We start from the raw sequence: 27,230 nt of genomic DNA, 5'->3' as shown, positions 1-27,230 counted from the left end.
AACTTATCGCGCAAAAAGAAAACAAACCGATCACAAGAGTAATACTCCAAAATTAAACGCTTCTCGCGCGCTCGCTTGCCCAAGCTAATCTGTCTCTCCTCGTTTCCTTTCCTGGCTTTCCTCTCTTTTCCCTTACCCCTACTTTTCCATCCCGCTTTTTCACTTAGGTCCCTTGAACTCTTTTTCCCCCTTTTTCTACCTGCCCTAGCCTACTAACGTGGCCTAACGGTGGGGCATCGTTACAATACACACTGGCAATAAGTACTATTCTTTCTAATAAATCTGTAGCCTTAACAAAATCTGAAATCAAGATATAAAAACGGTCAAGTTTTTTTTTGCGCAGTATACATTTTGTATGATATTCGTAGTATAATACTGTTTAGTACTCGTACTATAACAAAATCAAACTAAGTAATGTTGCCTTTTGCCTTAACATTTTTATATACTTTCTACAAAGCAAGGCATGAATGTATCTTATGTGAGGTTTGCATGAAATAACAGTCAAAAGTTAATATTACTTTGTATGATTTTGTTTAAGTACGAGAACTTGACAGTATTATACTTCGAATGTGATACAAAATGTATGCTGCGCAAAAAAAAGCTTGATCATTTTTATATCGTGATTTCAGAATTTGTAAAGTAAGGCTACAGATTCATTAGGAAGAATACTGATTATTGCCAGTGTGTATAAAGGTTCAGAAATTCCTTACAAAATATGAACAAAATACATCAAACTCACCTAACATTTAAGTTTTGTCCAAAACTATTTTTAAGGGGATATCATAACTTTTCAGAAAAATACCATTTGTAAATGTTTAATTTGAAAAACCTAATAATATTAAATGTCGCTCATATTAGAAAGTACTGGGTTGAAACATAGTCTGTAAAACGTAGCTACGGTGATCTACAACAGTCCCACTCAATTTCTACTAAAGTTTGCGCATTTAAAGATGTTTCAAGTATATTTGAATGCAGTTAATTTTTAGAAACAGTTTCTTGATTCGCCAAATAAAATAAATTGTCTCAAAAAATACAGTTTCAGGATTTTTATCTAAGATGCTCTTTTCTTTTTCTTTTTGTTACTAAACTACTTTATCATATCATTCTTAGCAATTTTTCATTAATCTTACTACATACATTCAATTACTTTTTTTAACAAATTTTTTAGAGAAAATACTTAGTAATTATAAACATCAAAAATCCTAAATTTGTCATTTGTTCTACTACCTTTAATTATTATTTTTTTTTATGTAATGATTAAAACCCAAATATTCTAAATTACAGTTACTCAATACCAGAGGTTCTCTAACAGTAAATTATTATTTATCACGAAAATACAAACGAAAATCGTACAAGTGGTATCTAAGTTACTAAAAGAATTGTTTTTATTAAATCATTAACTATTTAAATAGTATTTAAAAAATTGATTAATAATTTATGATTATTTACGATCCAAATCACTAAATCAAATAAGGCTTAGTTTTACAGATTGTTATTTAGGGCACTCTGGGAAATTATAAGAGTTTCCAATCTAATCCACGATTCAATTTGAATTGCTAAAAAAAGTATACTAAACAAATATTAAAATTTAGTGCTTTAAATCAATTTATTTCAAATTTTAATTTAGATACTAAAATTAACGTGTTCGCATTTAAGACACACAAAATTCAGTGTTAGGATAAATAGGATATTATAGTATTCTTGATATTTACATTTTTATTCGTTTTCAAAATTTTCCCATGGTAGGTGTCCTATCTTAACAACACCTCATCTTGTCAGTCGTTGTTTGCATGGCTGGATACGTTTTACATTCTGATAAGTGCGCAAATATTCATTTGACCTCGATTTGCCACATATATCTCATTATTTGTATTATTGATCATTTAGAGGATTAATTTTACTACGAGTGTGTCATATGCACCAGCTCCCTCTTCTGAGGCATCGTTGCGTATTCCTATGTATAAACTGCACATTTGCATGCCACGGTGAAATGCTATATACAAGTAGCATATTTATATGATATCCTAGTGATTAGTTCATATTAATAACACCACCTTGTTACCCGGGAGGACGTGACTGAACGGAGTCTCAATCCTGAGCCCTCCAGGTGATGAAAGAGTACAGTCTTGTACTGGCCAGCCTACATATTATTAATATTGTATTGTGCTCTAATTTATTGTTTATAATCGTTATTTTATCAAATTTCAAAATATTAATTGAACCCATACTCAATCATTATTGGTAAACTCATCTATACGATAATTGAACCAGTGATGAACACAATATTGATTCATAGAAGGTATTTTTATACTTAAAATTGTAGTGTTTTCCACACAATTTAATGGAAGTATAACTTTATACTCGAGTACCCAAGCACCCACTGTCCACTGTATTTTCTTTGTTTTTTTCTTTAATAACTTTTTAAGCAATTATGTTTTGAATGGGTTATCCTAAAATTAAGTAAAAAAGTCTATGAAGATTTTCAGGGAGTAGAAAAAACATTAAAACAATTAATTTTTTGTTATAAAAAATGGTAAATGTGTATTAAGTTGATGTTATTCAAACACTATTTAATATGTGGATAAACTCTTAAAAAAACAGTCTCGTTAATAATTTTTTTTTGATCTTCGAGTCGCAAACATAGCTGGAGATAATTTGTTGAATATGTGATTATCTTTTAATTCATGCTGGTAAAATCATATCAAACCTACTTTTCGGAAAGTTATACAGCAGAAAAGTACGAAAATCGCTTTTTGAAATTTTAATTTCACATCCTTTGGTAAATATCAAATAACAAACAAATTATGGTTAGATATTTTTTAATATGGTACCAAAAAAAGATACACTCAAAGTTAAAAGAGAAAATCTAATTAATTTTTAACATTTGTTTAGTAACAAACAGAGCTGGTGCGTTTATTCTCTAACCTATCTTTCTACGTAATCTGGTCAGAATAGAAAGCAACTTCAACCATTTCATCAAGTTTTGTCGTCGTTAACAAAAAATTTTATATCTCGTTCTGTACGTATATGTGAGGGTCTCTTCGCTGTTGAAGAGGCCTCGTGTTCAATAAGGGAATTTACGTTAACTCAATAATAATAAGCGAACTGAATTATTTGAATTTTCTCAAATGTACTAAAGTATCTACATTAAATAAAATAAAGGACAGGATGGATCTGGTCGGGTAAATACTAAATAAATAAACAGAATTGTGGGAAAAAGCAGAGAAGCATAAAAAACCCAATTTATTAGAAAAAAGCGGACAAATTAAATAAACTGTAATGTAAGTAAAACAAAATAATGGAGGTGTGAGCAGCGTGTGTATGCGTGTGTAGAAAGATCAGAAAGACGGTCAGTAGAAGAAGAGTACGAATGGGTCGGCACGTGGTGCTGAGTCTGAGAGACCGGGAAGACGAAGACGTCGATTCCACGTGTCACTCGAGCTGGTGGACGTCCAAGGAGGTAGGTAAGAGTGGAGAGAAGCTCTCACACTCTACGGACCGGCTGGCCAAGCGCGGTCGCACAATTAAGGGCGACGATGATGACGTGCCCGGTCGGTGGTAATCGCGGCGAAGTGAAGTCGCCGGACACACGTGTGTGGCGTAATCCGCGGCACGTGGCGAGCCCGCGCTCGCGAGCAATTTACGCGTGCTCCGCGTACACGACAAAACTATTATTCGCGATCAAAAAATGTTGTTCACGGATTGATTGAATGTTTAACATTAACCCAAAACGGAATCGATGGTACAAACAAGTAAAGTACTGATCTCACCAAGTGGCATCGGCAGAGGACTGTCGTCAGCGAGGAGCAAGAACAGAGTGAACGAATGCGCGCGGCACTTTCCTGAAGATTCGGTAGCTCTCCCGCATTATCCTTTTCTCTCTCCCTCCGGTCCGAAAGCACACCAATTAGCAAACGATATGTAATAGACACGCCCGCGCATGTGTGCAGGATTTTTACGATGTGAGCCGAGCGGAGTGTGCACGATCGAGAGAGGCTAGCGTATACCTATATCGGTTCGAGACGGAACACGCTCCCCCCGTTGCGAGGAAATGCGAGCAAAATGACAGATAGATAGAGCTGATGTGTCTGAGCGTGATGTAAAGTTTACAATAAAATTTGTGTGACTATGTTTCTATTGGTAATGGACAGAGTTGTGTAATATTTCGTGTGTATTCTCCTTGAGCGGTTTTGATTGATGCAACTCGGGTGATTCCGTCGCTCCCAGGATGAACCTTGAGGACTACTCCCAGCAGCCACTGAGCACACGGCTTCTTGTCGATGAGGATGAGGCAACTGAGCCGACCTTTATTTCACCCTTGGACGCGAGCCACTTCTGTCACCTTTGGAGCTCGCTGAGATATTCCAAATGCCACCTTCTCCAGAAATCTTGACGCGCTCGCGAGATAAAGCGCCACACGGATAGACGGTTCGCTGGAACAGAAAGGAGATTATCCTCGGGCAGCATCGTGAGAGGGCGACCAATTAAAAAATGAGCAGGTGTAAGCGCGGAGGGGTCGTTTGGATCGGTAGAAAGAGTGCAAAGGGGCCTGGAATTTAAAATACTCTCGACTTCTATGGCGAAGGTGTTGAGCGCTTCAAAAGTCAAAAGTTGTCCACCGATTACGCGTTTAAAATGATGCTTGAATGATTTCACCGCCGCTTCCCATATACCCCCGAAATGGGGCGATAATGGCGGATTGAAATGCCACTGAATGTTTTTTCGTACGGCTTGATGGTGGATTTCTTCGCGAAAATTTTCAGAATTAAACGTAGCATACAGCTCCCGTAGCTGATTATTCGCACCTACAAAATTAGTCCCATTGTCGGAGTATACGTGAGAGGGAATTCCACGGCGCCCGCAAAAACGCCTGAATGCGCCCAGAAACCCGTCGGTCGTTATATCGCTAACTATTTCTATGTGTATCGCCTTTGTCGTCATGCAGACAAACACACATCCATACGCCTTGATTTTATTCCGATTACAAAATTTTTTCTCTTTGATATAAAGGGGGCCGAAATAATCTACACCAACATTATCAAAGGTCGCCGCTTGGTTAACGCGCGATTTCGGTAAATTGCCCATTTTTGCCTGCAGCGGAATGGTTTTGTGTCGGATACAAGTGACGCACTTTCGGACGATTTTTCGGACTTGGGATTTTCCGTCCAGTAACCAAAAACGCTGCCGTATATTAGATAAAGTGGTTTGAATGCCGGTGTGGTGATGATCACGGTGGATTTCAGTAATAATAAGTTTCGAAACGTGATGATATGACGGTAAAAGTATAGGGTATTTCTGTTGCTCGGGAATATTCGCGTTGCGCAATCGACCACCGACGCGTATTAGACCATGTTCGTCTAAAAACGGATTCAAGGCGGCCAATTTAGTATTTTCGCTGCCGGTCCCCGATATGCGCTTTATCTCTTGGCTAAACTGCTCATGCTGAATTAAAGAGAGTATTTTTCGTTCGGTTTCTGTTCTTTCGCGCGTACTGATTTCCCTTTCGGTATAACGACTGAGTCACAAACGTGACGGACGCAAACGTAAACAATAGGAAATTGAATTAAGCAAAGTGGAATAAGATGAAAAACGATTAAATAAAGTGCAAATAACGGGCTGTAAAATAAGGCAAAGATTTTTTCGCAATCCGGGCAGTTCAGAGACCATAATTTCTTTACTCGCGGGCCAAGTGTCAACGGCCCTTCTCAGCCAAACGGGTCCCGAAAACCAATTGGCGTTCCGCAAAAATTCTGTTGGAAACTGCCCTCTCGATAACGCATCAGCCGGATTATCCTTTCCGCTTATGTGTCGCCATTCTACATTATCACTGAGGGCTTGAATTTCGGCAACGCGATTCCCTTCGAATACTTGAAGTGCTTGAGGGGATTTTTTGAGCCACTGCAGCACGATCATTGAATCCGACCAAAAAACTACCTGATCTACCGGCAGATTCAGTATCGCATGTGACTCCTGATACAGGCGCGCTAAGGTCAAAGCGCCGCATAACTCGAGGCGCGGAATTGTCATAGCTTTGAGGGGGGCTACTCGGTATTTAGAACAAACTAATCTAACACGTACGCGGCCGCTACTATCGCTTGATCGCACATATAAACATGCCCCGTACCCCGCCTTACTCGCGTCGGAAAAACCATGGATTTGTATATGCGTCGGGTTGCTTATTATCACTCGTCGCTCGATGGACAATTCGCGCAGGCAACCGATTTGACTCGCAAGCAAGTTCCATTTGGTATATAGAGCCTGCGGTACCGACTCATCCCATTTAATTTCGGCCTTCCAACATTCCTGCATAATCAGACGCGCGGATAAAATTACTGGGCCTAGCAAACCGAGAGGGTCGAAAATTTTCGCAGTTTCGGAAAGAATGTAGCGCTTTGTTAATTTGACGGATTTATCAATGGGTTGCACAGAATATTTGAGGTTATCGGATTGAGTGTCCCAAAATACGCCTAAGGTCTTCTTTAATTCGCTTTCCTTAGTAGCCCGGAATAAATCAATTACTTTATTATCTGATTCATTCGACAAACGCAAATTATTGGAGGCCCATTGACGTATATTAAATCCACCCCTTTGTAATACTTTAATCAGCTCGTCGCGTATTTTGAAACACTCATCGAACGAATCCGTACCCGTTATGAGATCATCCACGTAAAAATCGCGCTTCAGAATTTCACTAGCCCGGGGAAACTTAGCGCTCTCATCGTCGGCGAGCTGTTGGAGGGTGCGTATGGCCAGGAACGGCGCGGATGATACACCGAACGTCACGGTATTGAGCTCATATGCTCGAATCTCCCCTTGACTATACCACAAGATTCGCTGATATTTTCGATCGTCCGGATGTATCAAAACCTGCCTGTACATAGCCTCGATATCGGCGGTGAGAGCGTAGACGGGTAGACGAAACCTTAACAAGTGCTCGAATAGCTTAGGCTGTATAGTGGGTCCGACCATTAACGCATCGTTTAGCGAGCAGCCTTTGTTTACCTTCGCCGACGCGTCAAAAACTACTCGCAATTTTGTCGTGGCGCTCGAGGGCTTCAAAACGGCGTGATGAGGAATATAATAGCCTCCTGACGTTTCCTGCTCCATCAGCGTCATGTGTCCCAAATCGATGTACTCTTGCATAACCTTTGTGTAATGCGCTTGATATCCCGGGTCGGCATTAAATTTACGTTGAAGAGAAAAAAAGCGGCGCAACGCGTGTAACCGAGTATCACCGAATGAAGGATCACATGTACGAAACGGAAGGCGCACTATATATTTCCCACTCGAGACGCGTTTCGTGTGTTGGACGTAGTGACTTTCACACAGCGTTTCTTCGAGCGATCTGGTAGATTTATCGGTCGCATCCTCTATTGCCCAGAATTTGGTTAGTTGGTCAGCTAATTCGGTTAGATTACAAGAAATCGAGCGCGCTTCTACGTCGTTATTTATACCCCCAACAATGGTCCAGCCCAATCGCGTTTTTTGTAAAAATAAGTCGCAGTTGTCCCGTGACAAATTTATTTGGCCTATCGAAAACAAGGAGAGGGTGGCGCCTGCGCCAATCAATAAATCTACGGCCCGAGGAAGGTGGAAGCACGGATCGGCTAATCTCACGTTCGCAGGAATTTTGATTTCACATCGTGGAAACGGCTCGCTCGGGACGAGGTCGGCAATCCTCTCTACCGTGAGAAACGTTAATGCTCTTTTAAACTGACAAGTACGCGAAAAAAAGGTAAGATTGAGACTGTTCTTCGACGTCGATTGCATAGCGTCCATTGCGTTGATAGGTACTACACACGGCTGCATGGGTAGTTGAAGTTTTCGCGCAAAGCTCTCCGTAATAAAATGCGCGGTCGAACAAGTGTCGAGTAGCATGCGGGCTTCGATACATGTACCATCCCCACCCTGCACGTCAACTACCGCGCTCATCATGAGCTGGTGTTGTGACGTACGAGAAGTCGTGCTTAAAGCATCCACGCTTAGTCAAGCGGCTGGTTTATGGGCTGGCTCGAGTTTGGGGTTGCCCTTCGATTTGGGGTCAGCATGCAACGAAGTGTGATGATGGCGAGTGCATCGTCTGCAGTGCATAGAGGGGCACTTTCCGAGGTGAGTACGGAGACAATTACGGCATAAGCTTGTCGTTTTCACGAAGTCCCAACGCTGTTGGACAGTTAATTTATCATAAGCCGGGCATTTAAAGAGCGCGTGATTGTCTCCGCACTTAGCGCAAGCGACTGTAGCGGTGGTCGTGTTAGTTACAAGCACACGGGCTCCAGCTTCGTTCTTCCGCATTTTTGACGGACCTGATTGATCTGCACGACGCTTTCCGGCGAAACCGTTCCCCTGGCGCACGGGTGCTTGTTCTGATTGTTCGAGTCGATACGCGAGATTTTCAATAAACGTATAAAATTGCTCAAGCGTGGGCAGCGTCTGCAGATTCACGGTTTTTTCCCACTCGTCAAGGATATTCTTAGGGAGCGCGCGCTCAAGAATCGCAAGAGTGAGGTGAGGATCGGGTTTTACGCCTAGAGAAGCGAGCTGAATAATGTGTTGGCGCGTATCATCGACCAACCTTGATAGTCCGTCGGAAGTAGCAGCCGTTATCTTTGCCAGATCGATAATGGCGTTAAGGTGTTTCGATACTAACACGCGTTTCTTATCGTATTTATCATTTAGGAGTTTCCAAGCCGGCTTGTAGTTTTCCGCACTCGTCTCATAAACCGCGATTTTACTCAGAGCGGCTCCTCGCAGGGAATTCTTTAGGTACATGAATTTATTGAAGTCATCGATATCAGTGCGCGAATCAATCATGTTGGTGAAGGTATTACGATACGACAGCCACTCGCTGTGATTGCCGTCGAACGTTGGGAGCTCAGGCACGGGAAGTTTCGGTGGACGCGGTTTATCGAGCAGCGTTGAATGACCGCCTGGAAGGGTAGCCGGGTTATCCAGCGACGTGGAGCCTGGCATGTCCTCAACCGTGCTTGACACGCTGTAAAAATCGTCCTCGATACTAGTGAAAATTGTCGCCAATTCGGTATTCTCGGAATCCAGTTCTTCAAGTTCGCAGTGTAAAGCTTCATACTCGTGAAACAGCGTGGTCAGGTTCGCGAGGCGCAATTTCGCGTTAGTTTTATCGAGCTTCTGCTGATCGAGTAACTTCGACAAGGTCATAATCTTCCCTTTAAGAGTCGAGCGCTTTTTCGCGATGTTGGCTATACGTTGAGCCGTGCCCGCCATAATGTCTCAGTAGCGAGGGCGAGAGAAATAATTCAGTACAAATTAACGTTAAAACTCGGAAGCGTTACGCTGGCTCAAACACGTCGCGGTGGCACGATCAGATAAGCGATGAGTTACACGTGGCGTTAAGCACGTGAATGCACGAACGGCAATAGGTGGAAAAGTCACTCTTATATAGTAGGAGAGTAAAACTAACACAGGTACTTATCTGCTGGCTCGGCTACAGCTGCTGGAGAGCGAGGTATCCTTGACGGGAGCGACGGCCGAGTTGATGATGTTGCGTGCAGGCAAATAACAGATGCCGTTGTTCTTCTTCCTTGCACTTTATGTGTGTGTAGGAGAAGAAAAGAAACGTGTATACGCGTGTTCACACCTCACAGGAGGCACCAAAAAATGTACGTATATGTGAGGGTCTCTTCGCTGTTGAAGAGGCCTCGTGTTCAATAAGGGAATTTACGTTAACTCAATAATAATAAGCGAACTGAATTATTTGAATTTTCTCAAATGTACTAAAGTATCTACATTAAATAAAATAAAGGACAGGATAGATCTGGTCGGGTAAATACTAAATAAATAAACAGAATTGTGAGAAAAAGCAGAGAAGCATAAAAAACCCAATTTATTAGAAAAAAGCGGACAAATTAAATATACTGTAATGTAAGTAAAACAAAATAATGGAGGTGTGAGCAGCGTGTGTATGCGTGTGTAGAAAGATCAGAAAGACGGTCAGTAGAAGTAGAGTACGAATGGGTCGGCACGTGGTGCTGAGTCTGAGAGACCGGGAAGACGAAGACGTCGATTCCACGTGTCACTCGAGCTGGTGGACGTCCAAGGAGGTAGGTAAGAGTGGAGAGAAGCTCTCACACTCTACGGACCGGCTGGCCAAGCGCGGTCGCACAATTAAGGGCGACGATGATGACGTGCCCGGTCGGTGGTAATCGCGGCGAAGTGAAGTCGCCGGACACACGTGTGTGGCGTAATCCGCGGCACGTGGCGAGCCCGCGCTCGCGAGCAATTTACGCGTGCTCCGCGTACACGACAAAACTATTATTCGCGATCAAAAAATGTTGTTCACGGATTGATTGAATGTTTAACATTAACCCAAAACGGAATCAATGGTACAAACAAGTAAAGTACTGATCTCACCAAGTGGCATCGGCAGAGGACTGTCGTCAGCGAGGAGCAAGAACAGAGTGAACGAATGCGCGCGGCACTTTCCTGAAGATTCGGTAGCTCTCCCGCATTATCCTTTTCTCTCTCCCTCCGGTCCGAAAGCACACCAATTAGCAAACGATATGTAATAGACACGCCCGCGCATGAATGCAGGATTTTTACGATGTGAGCCGAGCGGAGTGTGCACGATCGAGAGAGGCTAGCGTATACCTATATCGGTTCGAGACGGAACACGTTCTCCATTTCCCTGTCCTTACTTGTTAGTCAATACAATGCTTTTATTTTGTAGGTCAGAGGGAAATCGGTATTAGGGGACCAAGAAAAATCAACTAAACGAAGCCACTATGACGTTTGACATCCCAGATCAGTGTGATTTAGATAGAGTCGAGGCAGGATTCCGCTCCGACAACGTTTTATATATTCGTTATTTTTCAAGAAACGAGCCAGATGTTAAAGTATAGACTCTTAAAAGTGTTTTAAATTTTGAATAATTCGTTTCCTCAGTGAAAGAAAAGATTACGTAAGAAATCACTCTCATCACCTCTCATCACTCCCCGTTTTGCCACACCCTGCCATTCCCATTAATTTACATACACCAAGCAATTAATGTTTTATTCAATCATAATTTTTTTCCCCACAATAATTTTTTTTAACTTTAAATTTTTTTCTTCTACAATTCTAGAAAAAAAAAAAAAAAAAAAAAAAAACTTTCTAAGGTAATAACATCCTCGATCTTCTGCATACGAGCCAAGTACCTTACCCACTCTGCTACGAGCGCTCCTGCTAAGAGGATCCGATTTTCTCTACGTATAAGGTAGTTTGAAACTGAATTTAAATTTAAATATTAATTGGTTTTATTCAATAATTTACTATAATAATTATTAAATTATTCATTCGATTAACAGTTTTTTTTCTAAATTGATTTATTTCAATTGATATTATTATTTGAATATGTAGATTAAAACCTGAATATTTTTCATTCGTTTTGTTGCAGATCATTATTATACAAACTTTAATTTAACGTACAACAACAGGAAAAGATAATTTTCAGTAGAATCTGGCAATCCCGTAAATTTTATTGCTGACATAGATGAATTTCCAAAGCCAATTCTTAAGTGGTAACAAATTATTTTAGTGTTTAATTTTCCAGCTGCATAAAAAATATATTCCATGCAAGGAATTAACTGAACAAGAGTTTGTATAGAAATTATTTGCAGGCAACGGCCACGAAGAATTGTTATGGAATCGAAAAAAGATTTTATCATATCGCATACAACATCCACGAGCAGTTTTATAATAATAAAACTGACCAAGATTAACCAAGGCACTTATACTTTGAGGGAAAGCAACAGTGCTGGAGTGCGATCCTTTAGTTTTAGTCTTAAAATTTACAGTAATTTCGATTCTTTAAAAGCCTTGCATGATCTGTTCACCATACTCGGACGATCTAAGACTTTTTTACTTTTATGGCCTTGGGTCGTAATATACTAATCACTAAAAAATAAATTTCAGAGCCAAATTGCTAGCCAACTATCTATATTTCCGATGTTGATGGCACTAAACCTTTTTATGAAATGAATAAAAATGCAACTTTCAGGTGTACTAGCCATTGTCCCTCTAAGCCTAATGTAACGTGGTTGTACCGAGAATGCCCAACATATTATTCTGATAAGGGTTGCAAGGACTCTGAGTTTGAGGTCATTTTTGCTTGATTTAAAGGATTTGTTTGATTATTTAATACACAAGTACGCGTAATTTTTATTTGAGGATGTTAAAGCGGAGTCACAAATGACGAGAAAATTAGAAAATTTGCCTGACTCTTTCTTATGAACGTATATACGTAGCTTATATATAGTTATTTTTTCCGCGACATAAAATAGAATGTAACGTTTCAATTAAACTTAGTATTGTATCTAGAGTTCAGTAATGTTATCTTAAGTATAATATAAAACATAAGGTTATACTTAAAGAGTTAATCCCTTTTCCACATCCTATCATTTGAAGAAGTTCTTTAACATTCTTAAGTAAGAGAAGTTAACTTCAGACTATTATGTTTTACTTTATTTTTAGGGAAAAAAATTTTTCTTGCCCAATGATGATGTAACTAGCTCTTAAATAACGATAAGTGTATCTGCATTTAGTCGACTGGAATGTGTAGCTTTTAGTCATCAATGTAAATCCAAACCAATACGTATTCGTATTACTGGTACATAATTTTTTCTCTATGATTTTAATTTCAATATTATAAAAAATATTCATTCCGCAATTTTACTTTTTTTTTTGTATTTCTTTTTCGTAAAAATAAAAAGGAAATCATAAATATCTTTCAAGTTGACAAGAATTTTGAAGAACTCTTTGTAGGTGATAACGTGACTGTAACCTGTACTGTTGTTAATTACGTATACTCTAAGATCAGATGGGTAAAAAAAGCTTACGATGATAATAGTTTTAGAACGTTACTGTTACATTTATTTGAACGTTTTAAAGTTGAACAAAAAAAATTTTTAAAATAAAAATTTTATTCCAGAAATAATAAATATTACATAAAACAACAGTAGATACATTGATCGTGCTATTCTCTCGATCGAAAACATGCAGAAATCCGATCAAGCTGAATACACTTGCGAAACGTGGGACAGAAACGGTCGTTATAACTATAGAAACTTTGACCTGAAAATTCAAGGTAATGGTATGAATAATAAAAACAATAATAACAACAACAATAACAATAACCAAGAATCATAATAAGAACAATAGTAATAATAACTGTAACAGTAACAATAATAGGAATAGTAATACTATACCAGCAAGTCTCAAAAAAATACTTCCTTATTACATAATTATTAGTGCCAGAAGTACCTACCATAAAAGATACAAATATGAAAGACACAGAAATTGTCTTGGGGTAGAAGGATGCTTCAAATACTATTACTCTATTTTGCAAAGCCAAAGGATCACCAAAACCTGATTTTACGTGGTACAAGGATAGTGAGCCCTTAGAATCATCGGAACAATTCAGATCATTAGACAATAATCAAAAATTGAAGATAATATATCTTTTGGACAGTGACAGTGGAAATTACTCGTGTCTTGCCAGAAATCACTTTAGGGAAGTCCAAAAATCTCAAAAATTCGTTGTGAAAGGTATAAAAACGTTACTAGCATTATTATATTTTTTTATATGAAGAATTATCTCTCTATACTATATATATATAGAGACAAAAGCGAGATTTAGTTCCTCGCTGCCCCCACTCCCCTTCAGCTACCTCTCAATGCATATAGTTGTTTGCTTATTTCTTCGTAATTTTTGATGTAGGAATACTTTAAGCAACCTCCTTTTGCTTCTCCTACCTTCCCCTCTACCATCACTTATTTAAGTAATCTTTTTCTAGTCCATCTCAACTATTTCTGAAGATAACATTTTTAATTATAAAAAAATTTAACGGAATATTAAGAATTAAACTGACTAAAACAATCAAGCTTTAAAAATAAGAAATATCTGTGCATATATATATATATATATATATATATATCTACCTATAGTGTGTGGCGAATCAAAGGGGTCATTCTCAGCATAATTTTTTTGTTTTTTTTTTGGTAAAGGTTTTAAAAAAAAATATTTTAGTAACCAACTTATAGTTCTATCTTATTTCTAAGATCATAGCTAGTTTGAGTAATAGAAAAATATTAAATATTTAATTATTTTGGTATTAAATATTACTCATCCTTATTTGACAAATGTGAATCACGTTGACATTAGTTTAATGACAACAGTCATATCGCAAATCAACCAAAAAAAAGTGTGATATAATTTAAAATGTTTAAATATAACTAACGTAGTAAATAACATTTTTTAACATCGAATTATGAATGTATTTCTAAAATACACAAAAAAATATGCAGTTCCATACGACTTATTAATTTTAGCACATTGTTTATTAAGAAAAAACGTGGCTAATCTAACATAATTGTTTTTTAATTCAATAATCTTTTTACTCTGTACTGTTTTGTAATTAATGCAAATAAACGTTTGTTAAAAATTTACAAAAAAAAAATAGAATATTTCAAGTATTTTTTATGCAATAGATGTCCTGGGATGATAAAAAATATAAAAAGAACTAAAAATTACTTATCTTGTGGGGTACATTGCTGTGGGGTAAGCATCTTGTCGGATACTTGCCAATTATCATTCAAAATCAAAACACATTTTAATTAATATCTTGTATGCTGTAAGAATGATAGTTACGGTATTTGCAAATGTACAAAGTTCTTATTATTGCTCTTATTACAGTTATCATCATTATTCTTATCATAATAATTATTATCGTTCTCCCGACTATTATTACCATCATCATTATTTTTATTGTCGTTACTATAGTTATTACGATTGTTGTTATTATTATTATTATTATTGTAATTATTATAATTATTATTATTATTAATATTATTATCATTATTATCATCGTTATCACTATCATATATTATTATCATTATCATAATGATCATCATCACTATTCATTATGTCATTAAGGTCAACATAATTATTATTATTATGTAGTCCCATCGCTTTACTCAGATTTGTTTACAAAAATATTATCTAATAAGAGTATAAGTTTTTCGGTTAAAAAGAAAAGATTATTTAATGAATCAATAGAGAAGCAACGTTCGTAAAAAATTAACGAGATATTTATCAAAAGTTTTTATTTTTCTCTAAGATTTTTGTTAAAAGTTATTTAAATATGTTTGTATAACTTAAAACCCGTATTTTTCGAGACAAGTAGATGCTTTAATTTTGATATCCTATTACTATTCGAGAAAAATAATTTATATTCGACACTATGTAAGAATAATTCAAATGCAATTAATAAAGTTCATAAAAATATGCAAGCATACTTTACTAAGAATAGAAATAAATTTTCCAATTAAGTTTTCTAGTAATAATAATTATGAATATTCTTTCTTCTGCTTCACCATGTACCAAAATTCTTACTACTCAGCAGTTTATTATAGTCAGGAAAAAATTAAGAGTAATTGTTCTTGCAAAGATAATATGATGTTGTCACCTTTAGGTTAGTAAAAAAAAAGCATTCAAGGCAGCTGTTATTTTGAGATAGAAAATTTATACAATTTGTCGGGTTGCATTATAGATTGTTTGGTTTTGCAACATTTAACACGAATGTATTGGAAGAAAAAAAAATATTCATAGTTTAAAATAACGCGATTAAGGTTGTCATACCAATCTCATTACTTTAGTGATTTAAAGTAACAAGTCACTTGTACATACATAATGATATTACAGGCATTAAAAAAAACATTATTTTGGAACATACAAATGATTGAAATCCTTAAAATTAAAATAAACAAAAGGCTTATTAGCCAAATACCGAAAAAACAAATTTGTTTAATTACTAACATACATAGTTTTCTACGTAAAAACAAACAGAACGGCAATTATATAAAATGCAACATCAGTATCAAAATCTATAACGACTAAAAATTATTACATTTGTAGTTCTTCAAAATATAAGTCAAATAACATTCCAGATCAAACATAATTGGATAAGTTATCATAATTTGTAGATCCAATGGTATATATTTGTTAGTGTTTTCTTTGGGATATCTAGGTAGGACTGAAAACACTTTTGAATATCATAAATGTGAAAAAAATATTCTGATTTACATTTATTGTATGCACTGTGTTTACTAGTAAGAACTGAAAAAACTTTAAACTATCAACATACATTTATATCAACTCATAAAGCATATAGCAATACAAAAATTCAGATGATATATAAGTTACTATTTCGTATATTAAATTCGAAGACCCTTATTTTAAGTTAGAGCAGAGGGTCGGCTCGAGGAGTGCGCATGTCGTAGAGATTTACTAAAATATGTTGCATAGTAGCAAATTATCTATCTTTTAAACATAATTACATAATCGTTTTTCACTTCTGCTTATTATTGTATGAAATTGATTTTACTTATTTAGTATTTATATGTCACATTAATTAATTTGTTCGAAATTGTTATAACTAAACAGGTTTTACTTATGGCCTTTAGTATCATTTTCTCAATGGAAACTAATATCTATTAATCAATTGAATTATTACTTCAAAGATTTGATAACAAGTAACGTAACACTTTACATGAAAAAAAAAGTTATAATCACAATAATATCACATGTATCATATTATTTGTAAACTAAAGATTTAACTTCTTAATAATTAAAATGTAATTGTTTGTACTAGAAATATTATGATTTGTGTTAAAATAAGCTATCAATAAAGCTACTTTCAAGAACAAAACTATTTTACAACCGTTTCATTCTTATTGTTAAAATTCATTTATATCATTAGTTTTCAAGTAACGAAAATACGTACTTATTAAATATTTGCGTATGCATCAACAATCATTTTTCCTTATTACGCGCAATAACATCATAAAAATATTTAGTAAAAAAAACTAGAATTAACCAAAGGATATTTTATTTGCAATCAAAATTAAATTAGTTGTTCAAAAAATGTTTGCATCCTCTTTTAAAAATTCTGATTTAATCGTTATTATTCTAAGTGAAATTGTGAAATCAGAAGACGATTTTTCTAAGTTTTAGATGATTGAACTGAGGACATCGTCTGGACAAAGATATAATACAGGATATACACGCATGATTTACATAACTTACATACTACCTTCACGATTTTTTGTCAAATGACTGCCCCATAACTTATCTGTGAGATCCACACAATGACCAACCCAGCGTAAACCTCACAATGGTTCATATCATAATAATTCGTACTAGTTACTGCGTTATAACATGCTTATTAAGGACAAGGGCTATGTAATTTGCAGCACACTAAAATGGCTTCTATAAAAGTTAGTATAATCTATAGAAGGCGTAATTTATCGAGAATTTGATAAAATACAGAAGGAAAGAACAATCACCATTTTAAGTCAATGAAACATCTTACTAATATATAAAGCAGAAGCGCTAAAACCGTTGTAATCGCTAACCGCGAAAACTACTGAACCGATTTTGCTGAAATCTTGCACACTGATTCATGATACTTCCTAGATGGTTTTAGTATAGTTTTTATCTTAAAAAATTTAATAACAATAGCAATAAATGAGCTCAAAGTTTTTCAAAAATACGCCAGCTTTTCACTTTAGTTCAGTAAAATCCGCTAGGTGGCGTCGACATAAAATCGAAGCTACCTGCAACATAATTAAATAAGTGTGGTTATAATAGGCCGGAGCGTATCAAAAGTTGTACAGTCGAGCTTCGGCAGCTCAACAAACTGTGCAGAGAATGCTGGTGATAGTCCTGCAGCTGGGTATCCCGGTTACGGACAACACTCTTCTCTAAGGGAAAGGGACCTAAGTGTCCCTTCACCCTGAATCTCGACGAGTGCGATCAAAGAAACAAAATATTAATTCTACCGATGACGTCTGCCAGAATACCAGAAGACATATCTAGCAAGAGCACAATCTGCACCAACTCTTAAGAGTTATGTGGCAGTCCCACCATTCCACCAGGTATAGTTAGAAAATTTGTAGCTACAAATTTAAGCAAGGAAAAACAGCTCTGAGGGGCACGGGAAGCCATAACGGCTACTTTCTTGGTCGTCGCGTCCCCAACGTGCTTACCCACATGTTCCCGTCTAAAGATGAGCAGTTGGTTATCCGGGGAACGACCCGAGACGAGATATTCTTTGGTCAGCGGCGTACCTCCCTCCATCACAGTCTCCGTACATCGAGACTCCCAGGGTAAGAATCAAGCAACCCGTAGCCAGCTCTTCATCATCAGGAATAATGATAAAGAATAGCCTGGAAGTTTCACCACTGGCGCTTTTTAGGGCCGTTATAAGTATTTACGTTCCCTACTTAACCATCAATTTCATCGGTTCTTTTTAGGGGCCACCTAAGTGTAAACTACCTTGCCAACAAATACATTTTTATTACCATTTCCGGAAGCGATTCGTCGACTAAAAGACTATATTAACTAAAGACGGGCACTATTAAACCAAGTCAGCTATTCACTGGCAGACGTCACCTACGGAGTTGTTCTTCGCAAGGCTGGAAAACCCGGTGACCGACGACTCTATATTAACCTCTTGACTCTAAGCATTTAACCAGGAATCACTGATCCTCTCCAAAGTCTGCGTTGGGCAAACCTATAACAGCTATGAAGGAAAAAAAAATTTGAGCCAACGGGACAGCCTCCACTGGACAAGTATTACTAAACAATCTCCCCATCTAAGATCACCAAAAAAACTGAATCTGCGAATAAAAAAGGTGCTTTAGACACCAACGTCTTCGACGTTATACCGGGAGACGTTGGGAAAGAGCACTACAACTAGCCCCAAAGCTTCGGACTTTGTAATTTTTCTCCCAATCAGTCTGGGTCTTCAACAGTAAGCCAGAGAAGATCACCCTGAGGTATCCAGGCAGTCACAATTGCTGTTTACTGCAGTCAAGAAAGAGTTAACTTAAGAAGCTCACCAGTCTTTTTTAGGGCCATCGGACGTCGAACTACTTTGCCAACAAATGTATTAAAATTAACAAAGTTGACTGAAAATAGCCTTTAGGGGTCATAAAAGTCGTAAGCATGCCAATAGTCGCAAAAGGGTATATTGGAAAGAAAACTTCAAATGTATCTAATGAATACAATTTGAGGCGTCAAGAAACTGACGTAGAAAATTTATCGAGATTGAAACAGCAGCGTCAAAATCGACAACTTAAGAATCCATTACGTGAGAGATCAGATTTTCATTGTACCCTCACAGCGATCTCTGAAATCTTTAAAGATCCTACTTCAGATTTTTAAATAAGTAGAAAATGTATTTCTGTTTTTGTGGCAATAAAAATGTTGGGTTTAAGGTCCAGGACTTTGTTGCTCTGGTAATAAAATTGTGAGATATGAGAGAAAAAATTTTTATTTAATATAAATTTTTTGGGGGTTTAAAATTTTAACAGCTTTAAAAAATAGCCCTTTTTGTGAATTACACAGAAAAAACTGTAAATCAACAACTTCTTATAGCCATCGATTATTTTATGGCATAAAAAACGCACGGTACTTTTCAGCATAATTATTTTTTTGAATTTTTACACCTTATTATTTGACCAAATAAACTACATGGATTCCAAAAAAATATGTTTTTAATAAGAAGATTTTTGTTCTAAGATGTATCGGGAATATGCGTAAAATTTTCTAACTAAAAATGTTTTACATTACATGTCAACACACTACGGTGTTTTATTTAGTAAGTCTCGGGCGAAGCCGAGACGGGGGGCTGCTAGTTAAGAATACGAGCAACGGGGTGACGTCAGAAAAACTAAATTGTGCAGAAGAAGTTCCTTTTATAAATTTTTTTTTCGACAGATTTAATTTTTTTTCTCGGGAAAGTACACTATTTTCTCTGTATTTTTGAATGCTGAAAAAAATTAGTCTTATGAGTTCTGATTGATTAATTTTTGTTAGTACATACTTACTGATGGTTCAAGAATTTAAGAAGGGGATCTCCTTTTTTAAACTTATAGCTACTTTTTTGGATGCACCAAGTGGAAAAGCTAAGAGTTTGCAAGGGGACATGTGAGTATTTGGTTTTATACTAAAGCCAGTTGTGTAGAAAACTACTTTTTTTTTGCAAACCTGAAACATGATTCATATAAAAAAAATAATACATATGTTTCCCAACACAGGTACGATAAACAAACATGTTAAAAAAAATTTGAGTTGAAAATAGATTTATTAAATAAAACTGTTATTTTTAATACACGTAACAAGTGGATGTATGATAGAGGCAACAAATTAAACCCTTGGAAGTAAAAGCATTTTTAAACAAAAAAAAAAAAACATTTGGTGAGAATAGTGTATTACTCAATAGTCTTTCATAAAAAGTTAGAAAATATTTCTATTGACAGTAATATAATAAATTTTTGCATACAGAGAAAAGTATACCATCAGTCTTCATCCTTGGTTAACACGATAAGTAACGCATAAAGTTTGGATGACGTTAGTAATGATAGAACGTGTAGGAAAAACACGTCAAAAAGTTTTTGTGAGTAAAATATATATATATATATATATATATATATATATATATATATATATATTGTACAGTAAAAAAACATAAAATTTAATTAGCTAATGACATTCGTATATTTGAAAAGCTATTTAGGTATAAATATTATAAAAGTGCGAAGCGAACTTGATCTGTCTAGCATTAGCGAAATGTACTTTTCTAAATACTTACTTTCTTGTTAAAGTTGAGTACAATGAATGAAATAACTGAGGCTTAGTATTTCAGGAAAGGCTGCTTAGATTATGTTGGCCAACAGTAAGGTTTTCTCATCCCTGTATTTCCGTACTAAACAATTTTTTGAGTTTTTTCCGTTCAAAAGTAGATTGGAATTTTGGCTACATTTTTCCAAGCACATAGCGAACTTTGAGCCTGCAGCCTCGCTGGAGACTGTGTAGTCACTAGAGGCTTAAGAGCAATGGGCGACACTGCCAGGACATGACTCAGATATTTACCCGAGAGATTGTTTGTTGGGGGAAGGGGGGGGGGGGTTGGTGGAATATTTATGAAATTTGAAGGTATATTAACGTTGTGTGAGGTAAGGGTAGTGGCTGCCAAGAAAGTGCGTGAGAGGCACTTCGTTTATGGCACCGGTAAGAGATTGTTCGTGTGTAGCCTTTGTGTAGAGGATGAGGGTAAAAGGCTGGCGTGTAGATGAGCATATGTGATTAAGGCATGCGTGAATTTTCTTCTGTTGAGAATAAGAGTGATGAGTGTAAACGGGGGGATAAGATCGCTCAGAGAGACAGAGAGAGAGAATAAAGTCGAAAGAAGAAAAAGTCACGTGCATGAAAGCGTGGATCAGGTTGTCCGAGAGGAAGTCGTCTGGCTTGGGAAACAGTTAGGCGGACGTATAATGACTCGAATCGCGGTCGAGCCGATGTATCCGGGAGGATCAAGAGTTACAGCGCTGCTGTAGTTGAGGGGTACGTACCTTGTATGTGTGTGTAATCGAGGTATTCGAAAAACCGGCTGAGCCTCGGCAGTCGGCGAGGGGCCGTCTGTCCATTGTAATATGACAAAAAGTGTGTGTCTATCCAAACAGTCGGCTGAACCTCAGCAGTTAGCGGTCTGTCCGCTGCAATAGTACGTATTAGGGAGTGTATATGTGTGTGTGCGTTCGCAGCGTCGTTTGAGACTTGGCAGACCACGAGACCAGCTGCTGAGGGTGATGGTTGTAGATGTCCCCACTGAAAGAGAGAATGTGTAATGTGTGCTCTCATGAGGTAGCTCGTAATCGAAGGTGTTGCATGGTGACTGACTGTACTTGTGATCAAACCGGGTTGTCGTAATCTCGGTGGTAGCCGTTCTCCAGGTCGCGATTGGGAGCATCAGAAATAGCGTCATTCTCTTGAAGTGTTCATCTATTGTAAGTTAAATAAAGAGTTGTTTAAAGTGAATTATGTGGTACGTGTATTTATTTGGACGTGTCTAAAATGTGTGTCCTGGTCATTTCCCTCAGCCTTGTGGGTCCTCGTCTCGGTGAAGAGTTTATGTCGAAAGTGTAGAGCTGATCCAAGCAGAAGTATTGGAAGGTGTGTTGGGTTGGATAATATTGGCGTTATAGATATTATATGCGTTTTAAGGTTTTTAAGTGCGTTTTATGGAGATGGGGACAGGTTCTTGTCAACGTGAAAACGCCGACAGGGATTACACAAAATTAAAATAAACGAAAGGTTTATTAGCCAATTACCGGAACAACAAATTTGTTTAATTACTAATATACATAGTTTTCTACGTAAAAAAAAAAAGCAGAATGGCAATTAAATGAAATGCAACATCAGTATCAAAATCTATAACGACTAAAAATTATGACATTTGTAGTTCTTCAAAAGATGAGTGAAATAACATTCCAGATCATACATAATTGGATAAGTTATCATAATTTGTAGACCTAATGGTAAATATTTGTTAGTGTTTTCTTTGGAATATCTAGGTAGGACTGAAAACACTTTTGAATATCATAAATGTGAAAAACATATTCTGATTTACATTTATTGTATGCACTGTGTTTACTAGAAAGAACTCAACAAACTTTAAACTATTAAAATACATTTATATTGACTCGTAAGGCATATAGCAATACAAAAATTCAAATGATATATAAGTTACTATTTCGTATATTAAATTCGAAGACCCTTATTTTAAGATAGAGCAGGGGGTCGGCTCGAGGAGTGCGCGTGTCGTAGAGCCTCACTTAAATATGTACATACATGCTTAAGATAATATAACTAAAACAATTTGTAAAAATTTTATGGTCTGCAGTAGTTTCCTTTCCAGTGTGTCTCCAACTCTTTAAAAGTTCTTAAGCTACATGGATTTTCAAGATACAAAGTAGGCCATTCACTTTTTTGGCTTTTATATCATCTCAACCGTAATCGACATATCATATTTTTATAGTCTTTATGGAATTTAAAATATTATACAAGATTATACATTTCTTATTAGGATTAAACTTCTAGCTTACGCAGAAATAATATGTAAAATTTGCAAATCATGCTTCTTACATTTATTTTTGTACCTATTATACGGATGTACATAAACAATAGAAACTAACTTTTTTATTATTCTGCACAATGACAATTTTTAAAAAAAAAATATGTAATAGTTTCTATTTGAATACTAAACTATATATTCTGAAATGATTCAAGACGTTGCTAACACGAATTTTGTTACTTTCAAAAAATTAATTAAAATTAGTTTGGTATTCAACAGTTACATTGTGTTGATGCATAGTAGCAAATTATCTATCTGTTAAACATAATTACATAATCGTTTTTCACTTCTGCTTATTATTGTATGCAATTGATTTTACTTATTTAGTATTTCTATGTCACATTAAATAATTTGTTTGAAATTGTTATTACTAATTAGGTTTTACTTATGGCCTTTAGTATCATTTTCTCAATGAAAACTATTATCTATTAATCAATTGAATTATTACTTTAAAGATTTGATAACAAAGAATGTAACACTTTACATAAAAAAAAAGTTATAATCGCAATAATGTCACATGTATCATATTATTTGTTAACTGAACATTTAACTTCTTAATAATTAAACTGTAACTGTTTGTACCAGGGATATTATGACTTGTGTAAAAATAAGCTATTAATAAAATTACATTTAAGAAAAAAACTATTCTACGACCGTTTCATTCTTATTGTTAAAATTCATTTATATCATTAGTTTTCAAGTAACAAAAATACGTACTTATTGAATATTTGCTCACGCATCAACAATTATTGTTTTTCCTTATTACGCGCAATAACATCATAAAAATATTTAGTAAGAAAAACTAGAATTAACCAAAGGATATTTTTTTTGCATTAAAAATTAAATTATTTACACAAAAAATGTTTGCATCCTCTTTCAAAAATTCTGATTTAATCGTTATTATTCTAAGTGGTGACAATAATTATAATAATAATAATAATCGTCATGGTAATACTAATTATAATAACAATGCGGATAGTTATAAAATTTATGCCAACAATAACAGAAATGATAATGTTAATAATAATGATTTTGGAGCTTTTGATAGCTACAGGATTTGTTTGTGAAATCAGAAGATGATTTTTCTAAGTTTTAGATGATTGAACTTAGGACATCGTCTGAACAAAGATTCAATATAGGATATACACGCATGATTTGCATGACTTACATACTACCTTCACGATTTTTTGGCAAATGACTACCCCATAACTTATCCATGAGATCCACATAATGACCAACCCATCGTGAACCTTATGATGGCTCATATCGTATAATATTCCGTACTAGTCACTGTGTCATAACATGCTTTTAAAGGACAAGGGCTATGTGATTTGCAGCACAATTAAATGACGTCTATAAAAGGCGTAATTTATCGAAAATTTGATAAAATACAGAAGGAAAGAACAATCACCATTTGAAGTCAATAAAATATTGAAAATATAAATAGAAGAAGAAAAAATTATATAGTTTATTGCACAATTTTATTATCAGTTCCACTTGCTTCACTTAACTCTTAAGAAATTGTATCAAAGAAACATTGTCAAACACAAAATGCCCTTATTAGACGATACTTTCATTAACTTCAAAGCATGTAGACATTACCCGTACTCTTGAGAAGAGATCCAAAAGCAAACCAGATGTGGGTCTCAGGACCCCCGGCAGAAGTGAAACTTCCAACTCACATGATATTAAGCTTGGTATAACAGAAACTGAGAAAATTAACTAACACCTAATTTTAATAATTTTTTAAATAAGTTACTAATGTTACATGTGATTGGAGCATTCAAGACATCTTATCTATATGGTCTTTCCAACTAGTTGGCATCAATTAACACGGACTATGATTAATTAATCTATGTTATCAACATTTTACACCACAAAGCCAATTCTTTGCCAGCTGATTTGAAAGTCAACGAATTTGTAGTACGGTGAAGTGCGGGTAAGCGCAGTAGTGCTTGAGCAAAGTGTACGCAAGTAGTGCGGGTAACACTTTGAATCACAGATTGTACTGTAGGCAGGCTTCCGCGAAATTTTAAAATTCCAAAACATGAAAGAGATAAAAAATCTGTTTTTCATATATAAGCAGACAATTATTAAAACAATAAAAAACCAAGTAGTAATGAAAAAATCTAAAGAACAAAAAACACTTTACGTGTTGATGTTGCGTCAAGCATTGTTATTACAATTTTTTTGTCAAGTGGTTTAATATGTTTTTTTTTCTTCAATGAAAATTCGTTTTTTATCATTCAGGAGATAAGATTGGAAAACAAATCACTCATATCACTCATGATTAAATTTTAATGAAAATTTATACTTACTAAATGATAAAATAGTGATTCCTTGCTTTTTTGCATGATAATACAAAATTTTGAGGTTATACTGACGAATGGTAAATACAAAAGTTGTAGATCTTCTATTATTTACAAATGTTACATTTAACTTTTTTTGATACGAGGTACATTTATTATTTCCTACTTGAAAAACAGTTCTTTTTTACCATTACGCGCTACATAAATTAATATTTTACCAATAACAATTAAAAAGTCTCCATATCTAAAAAACATGATTATCACGTAAAATTTGACGCAGAATACGATTGTTATAATAAAAACTCATTTAATTTTGGGGGCAATTGTTGAACATCGATTTAAAAAATAAAATTGTTAATAACTATATTAGTTTGTTGATAACTTTTTTTTTTTAGTTTAACTCTTTAGCTACAAAAGTGCCATTGGTGAGAATTTTGTAGCTCTCAAGAATTCAGAGCTATACATTGTTTACAATGAGTCTCCAACTACTATTATAAAATTTGTTATAACTCATAAAATTGAAAATAGGTGATAAAATAAATTTCTGGGACACGTATCTCTTATTTTTCAATACAGAATCTGGAAAGAAATTTTTAGCTGAATCGGAGAGGTGACGATTAATTTTTAGCAAAATTCGTTCGGTTTGTAGAAGAATGACCCAAGTACAAGAACTAAATAGTTTCACTAGGACCTAAACAATGGTCTTAGAAGTTTTTTACTCTTACGATTTAGTAAATAATTAATTGATACGCTTTTTTCTCGATACTTCTTTCTATTGTTTCAAACTCCGTTGTAGTAAAACTATTAAAATAATTATAAGGTAATCAAAAAATTAAAGACAATTTACTTTGAATTAAAAAAAAAATTATTTTTAAGATTATCGTTCATTTCTTTTTTCCTTGGATCACCTTTGAAGAAGTGATTGATAAATTCGAAAATTAAATTAAGGGTGTAGATTTTTAGTTATCATCTCGAGCAGCATCAAAGTAGTAATGTTAATATTTACCCAACGTGAACATCAGATTTAAGAAATGTACATTTATTTATTCAATATTTTTTTGGAGGGTAAAATGCTGTAATCTGTATTTTTGTTTAAAAAGTGTTATTTGCTCTTATAATATTCTCCACTCATTCAGAAAAAAAACACATAACCGTAGTAGTCAAATGCGTTACTGGCCATCACCTTATTTTAAAGCCCCTAAAATTTAATAGAAAATATAAAAAATGTATCACCTTAAACCGATAGACGGAAAGAACCGAAATCCTGTAGGATCTTGTACTTGTCATAAATTGTTAGATATGCTTATTAAAAAGTATCGCCATCAACTAACATAATAACAAACTTATATTTCATGTCTACCAAATTATTAATGAGATATACAATATTGATCAAGTCAAAATTTTTATGTAATTGTAGTTGTAATAACAAATTTAACCATTTTTAAGGTCACAAGTATGCGTAATCCGATAAATTCTTAGGATAAAGTATATAATATTATAGTTTTTTTGCAAAGAACTACTAATTGCGAGTACATATATACAAGCACTATTTGAAATTCTCTGAAATAAAATTGAAAAAAATCATTGTATTTTTCTTTTGCTGCTTCAACTTCTTTATGATTCTCTGCGCACTACAAAAAAGGTTCCATAAAATGAACAAATACATGCGTTAGAGGTTTTTAATATCAATACTACAACACAAAGTGAACAACACATTGAAGTATCCTTGACCTTGACATCGTAACCACCATCACCACAACCACCACTCCAAACTAATCGAGTATTGAAGTCCATTGCTCCCACCAATTACAATGTTTATTAAAGCCACGTATCCACTCGCAGCAAATAAGAGCTACTTTTGATGCTACTCTTCAAATTCGATGACCAATCTACTTTGACTCACGAGCTTTTTTTCTCCTACCTCACTTGG

The 27,230-nt window shown here is 35.3% G+C and overlaps 2 protein-coding genes across 2 annotated transcripts; both read right to left on the bottom strand.

The window, feature by feature from the left end:
* Nucleotides 1-4,338: 4,338 nt before the first annotated feature.
* Nucleotides 4,339-7,932, bottom strand: LOC149375432 (uncharacterized). The gene is made up of 2 exons (XM_089589109.1): nucleotides 5,614-7,932; nucleotides 4,339-5,433 (listed from the first exon to the last, which is right to left on the bottom strand). Exons 1-2 carry the CDS (start codon nucleotides 7,930-7,932, stop codon nucleotides 4,339-4,341), a joined length of 3,414 nt encoding a protein of 1,137 aa, XP_089445235.1.
* Nucleotides 7,933-7,986: 54 nt separating this feature from the next.
* Nucleotides 7,987-9,243, bottom strand: LOC149375431 (uncharacterized). Its single transcript, XM_089589107.1, has one exon. The coding sequence runs from the start codon at nucleotides 9,241-9,243 to the stop codon at nucleotides 7,987-7,989; it is 1,257 nt and encodes a 418-aa protein (XP_089445233.1).
* Nucleotides 9,244-27,230: the final 17,987 nt, after the last annotated feature.

This window comes from Copidosoma floridanum, unplaced genomic scaffold, assembly GCF_036245765.1.
Source record: "Copidosoma floridanum isolate Cflo_tuat_1 unplaced genomic scaffold, Cflo_Japanese_pri ptg000007l, whole genome shotgun sequence".
Taxonomy (NCBI): Eukaryota; Metazoa; Arthropoda; class Insecta; order Hymenoptera; family Encyrtidae; genus Copidosoma; species Copidosoma floridanum.
This window is presented reverse-complemented; position numbering and strand designations above follow the sequence as displayed.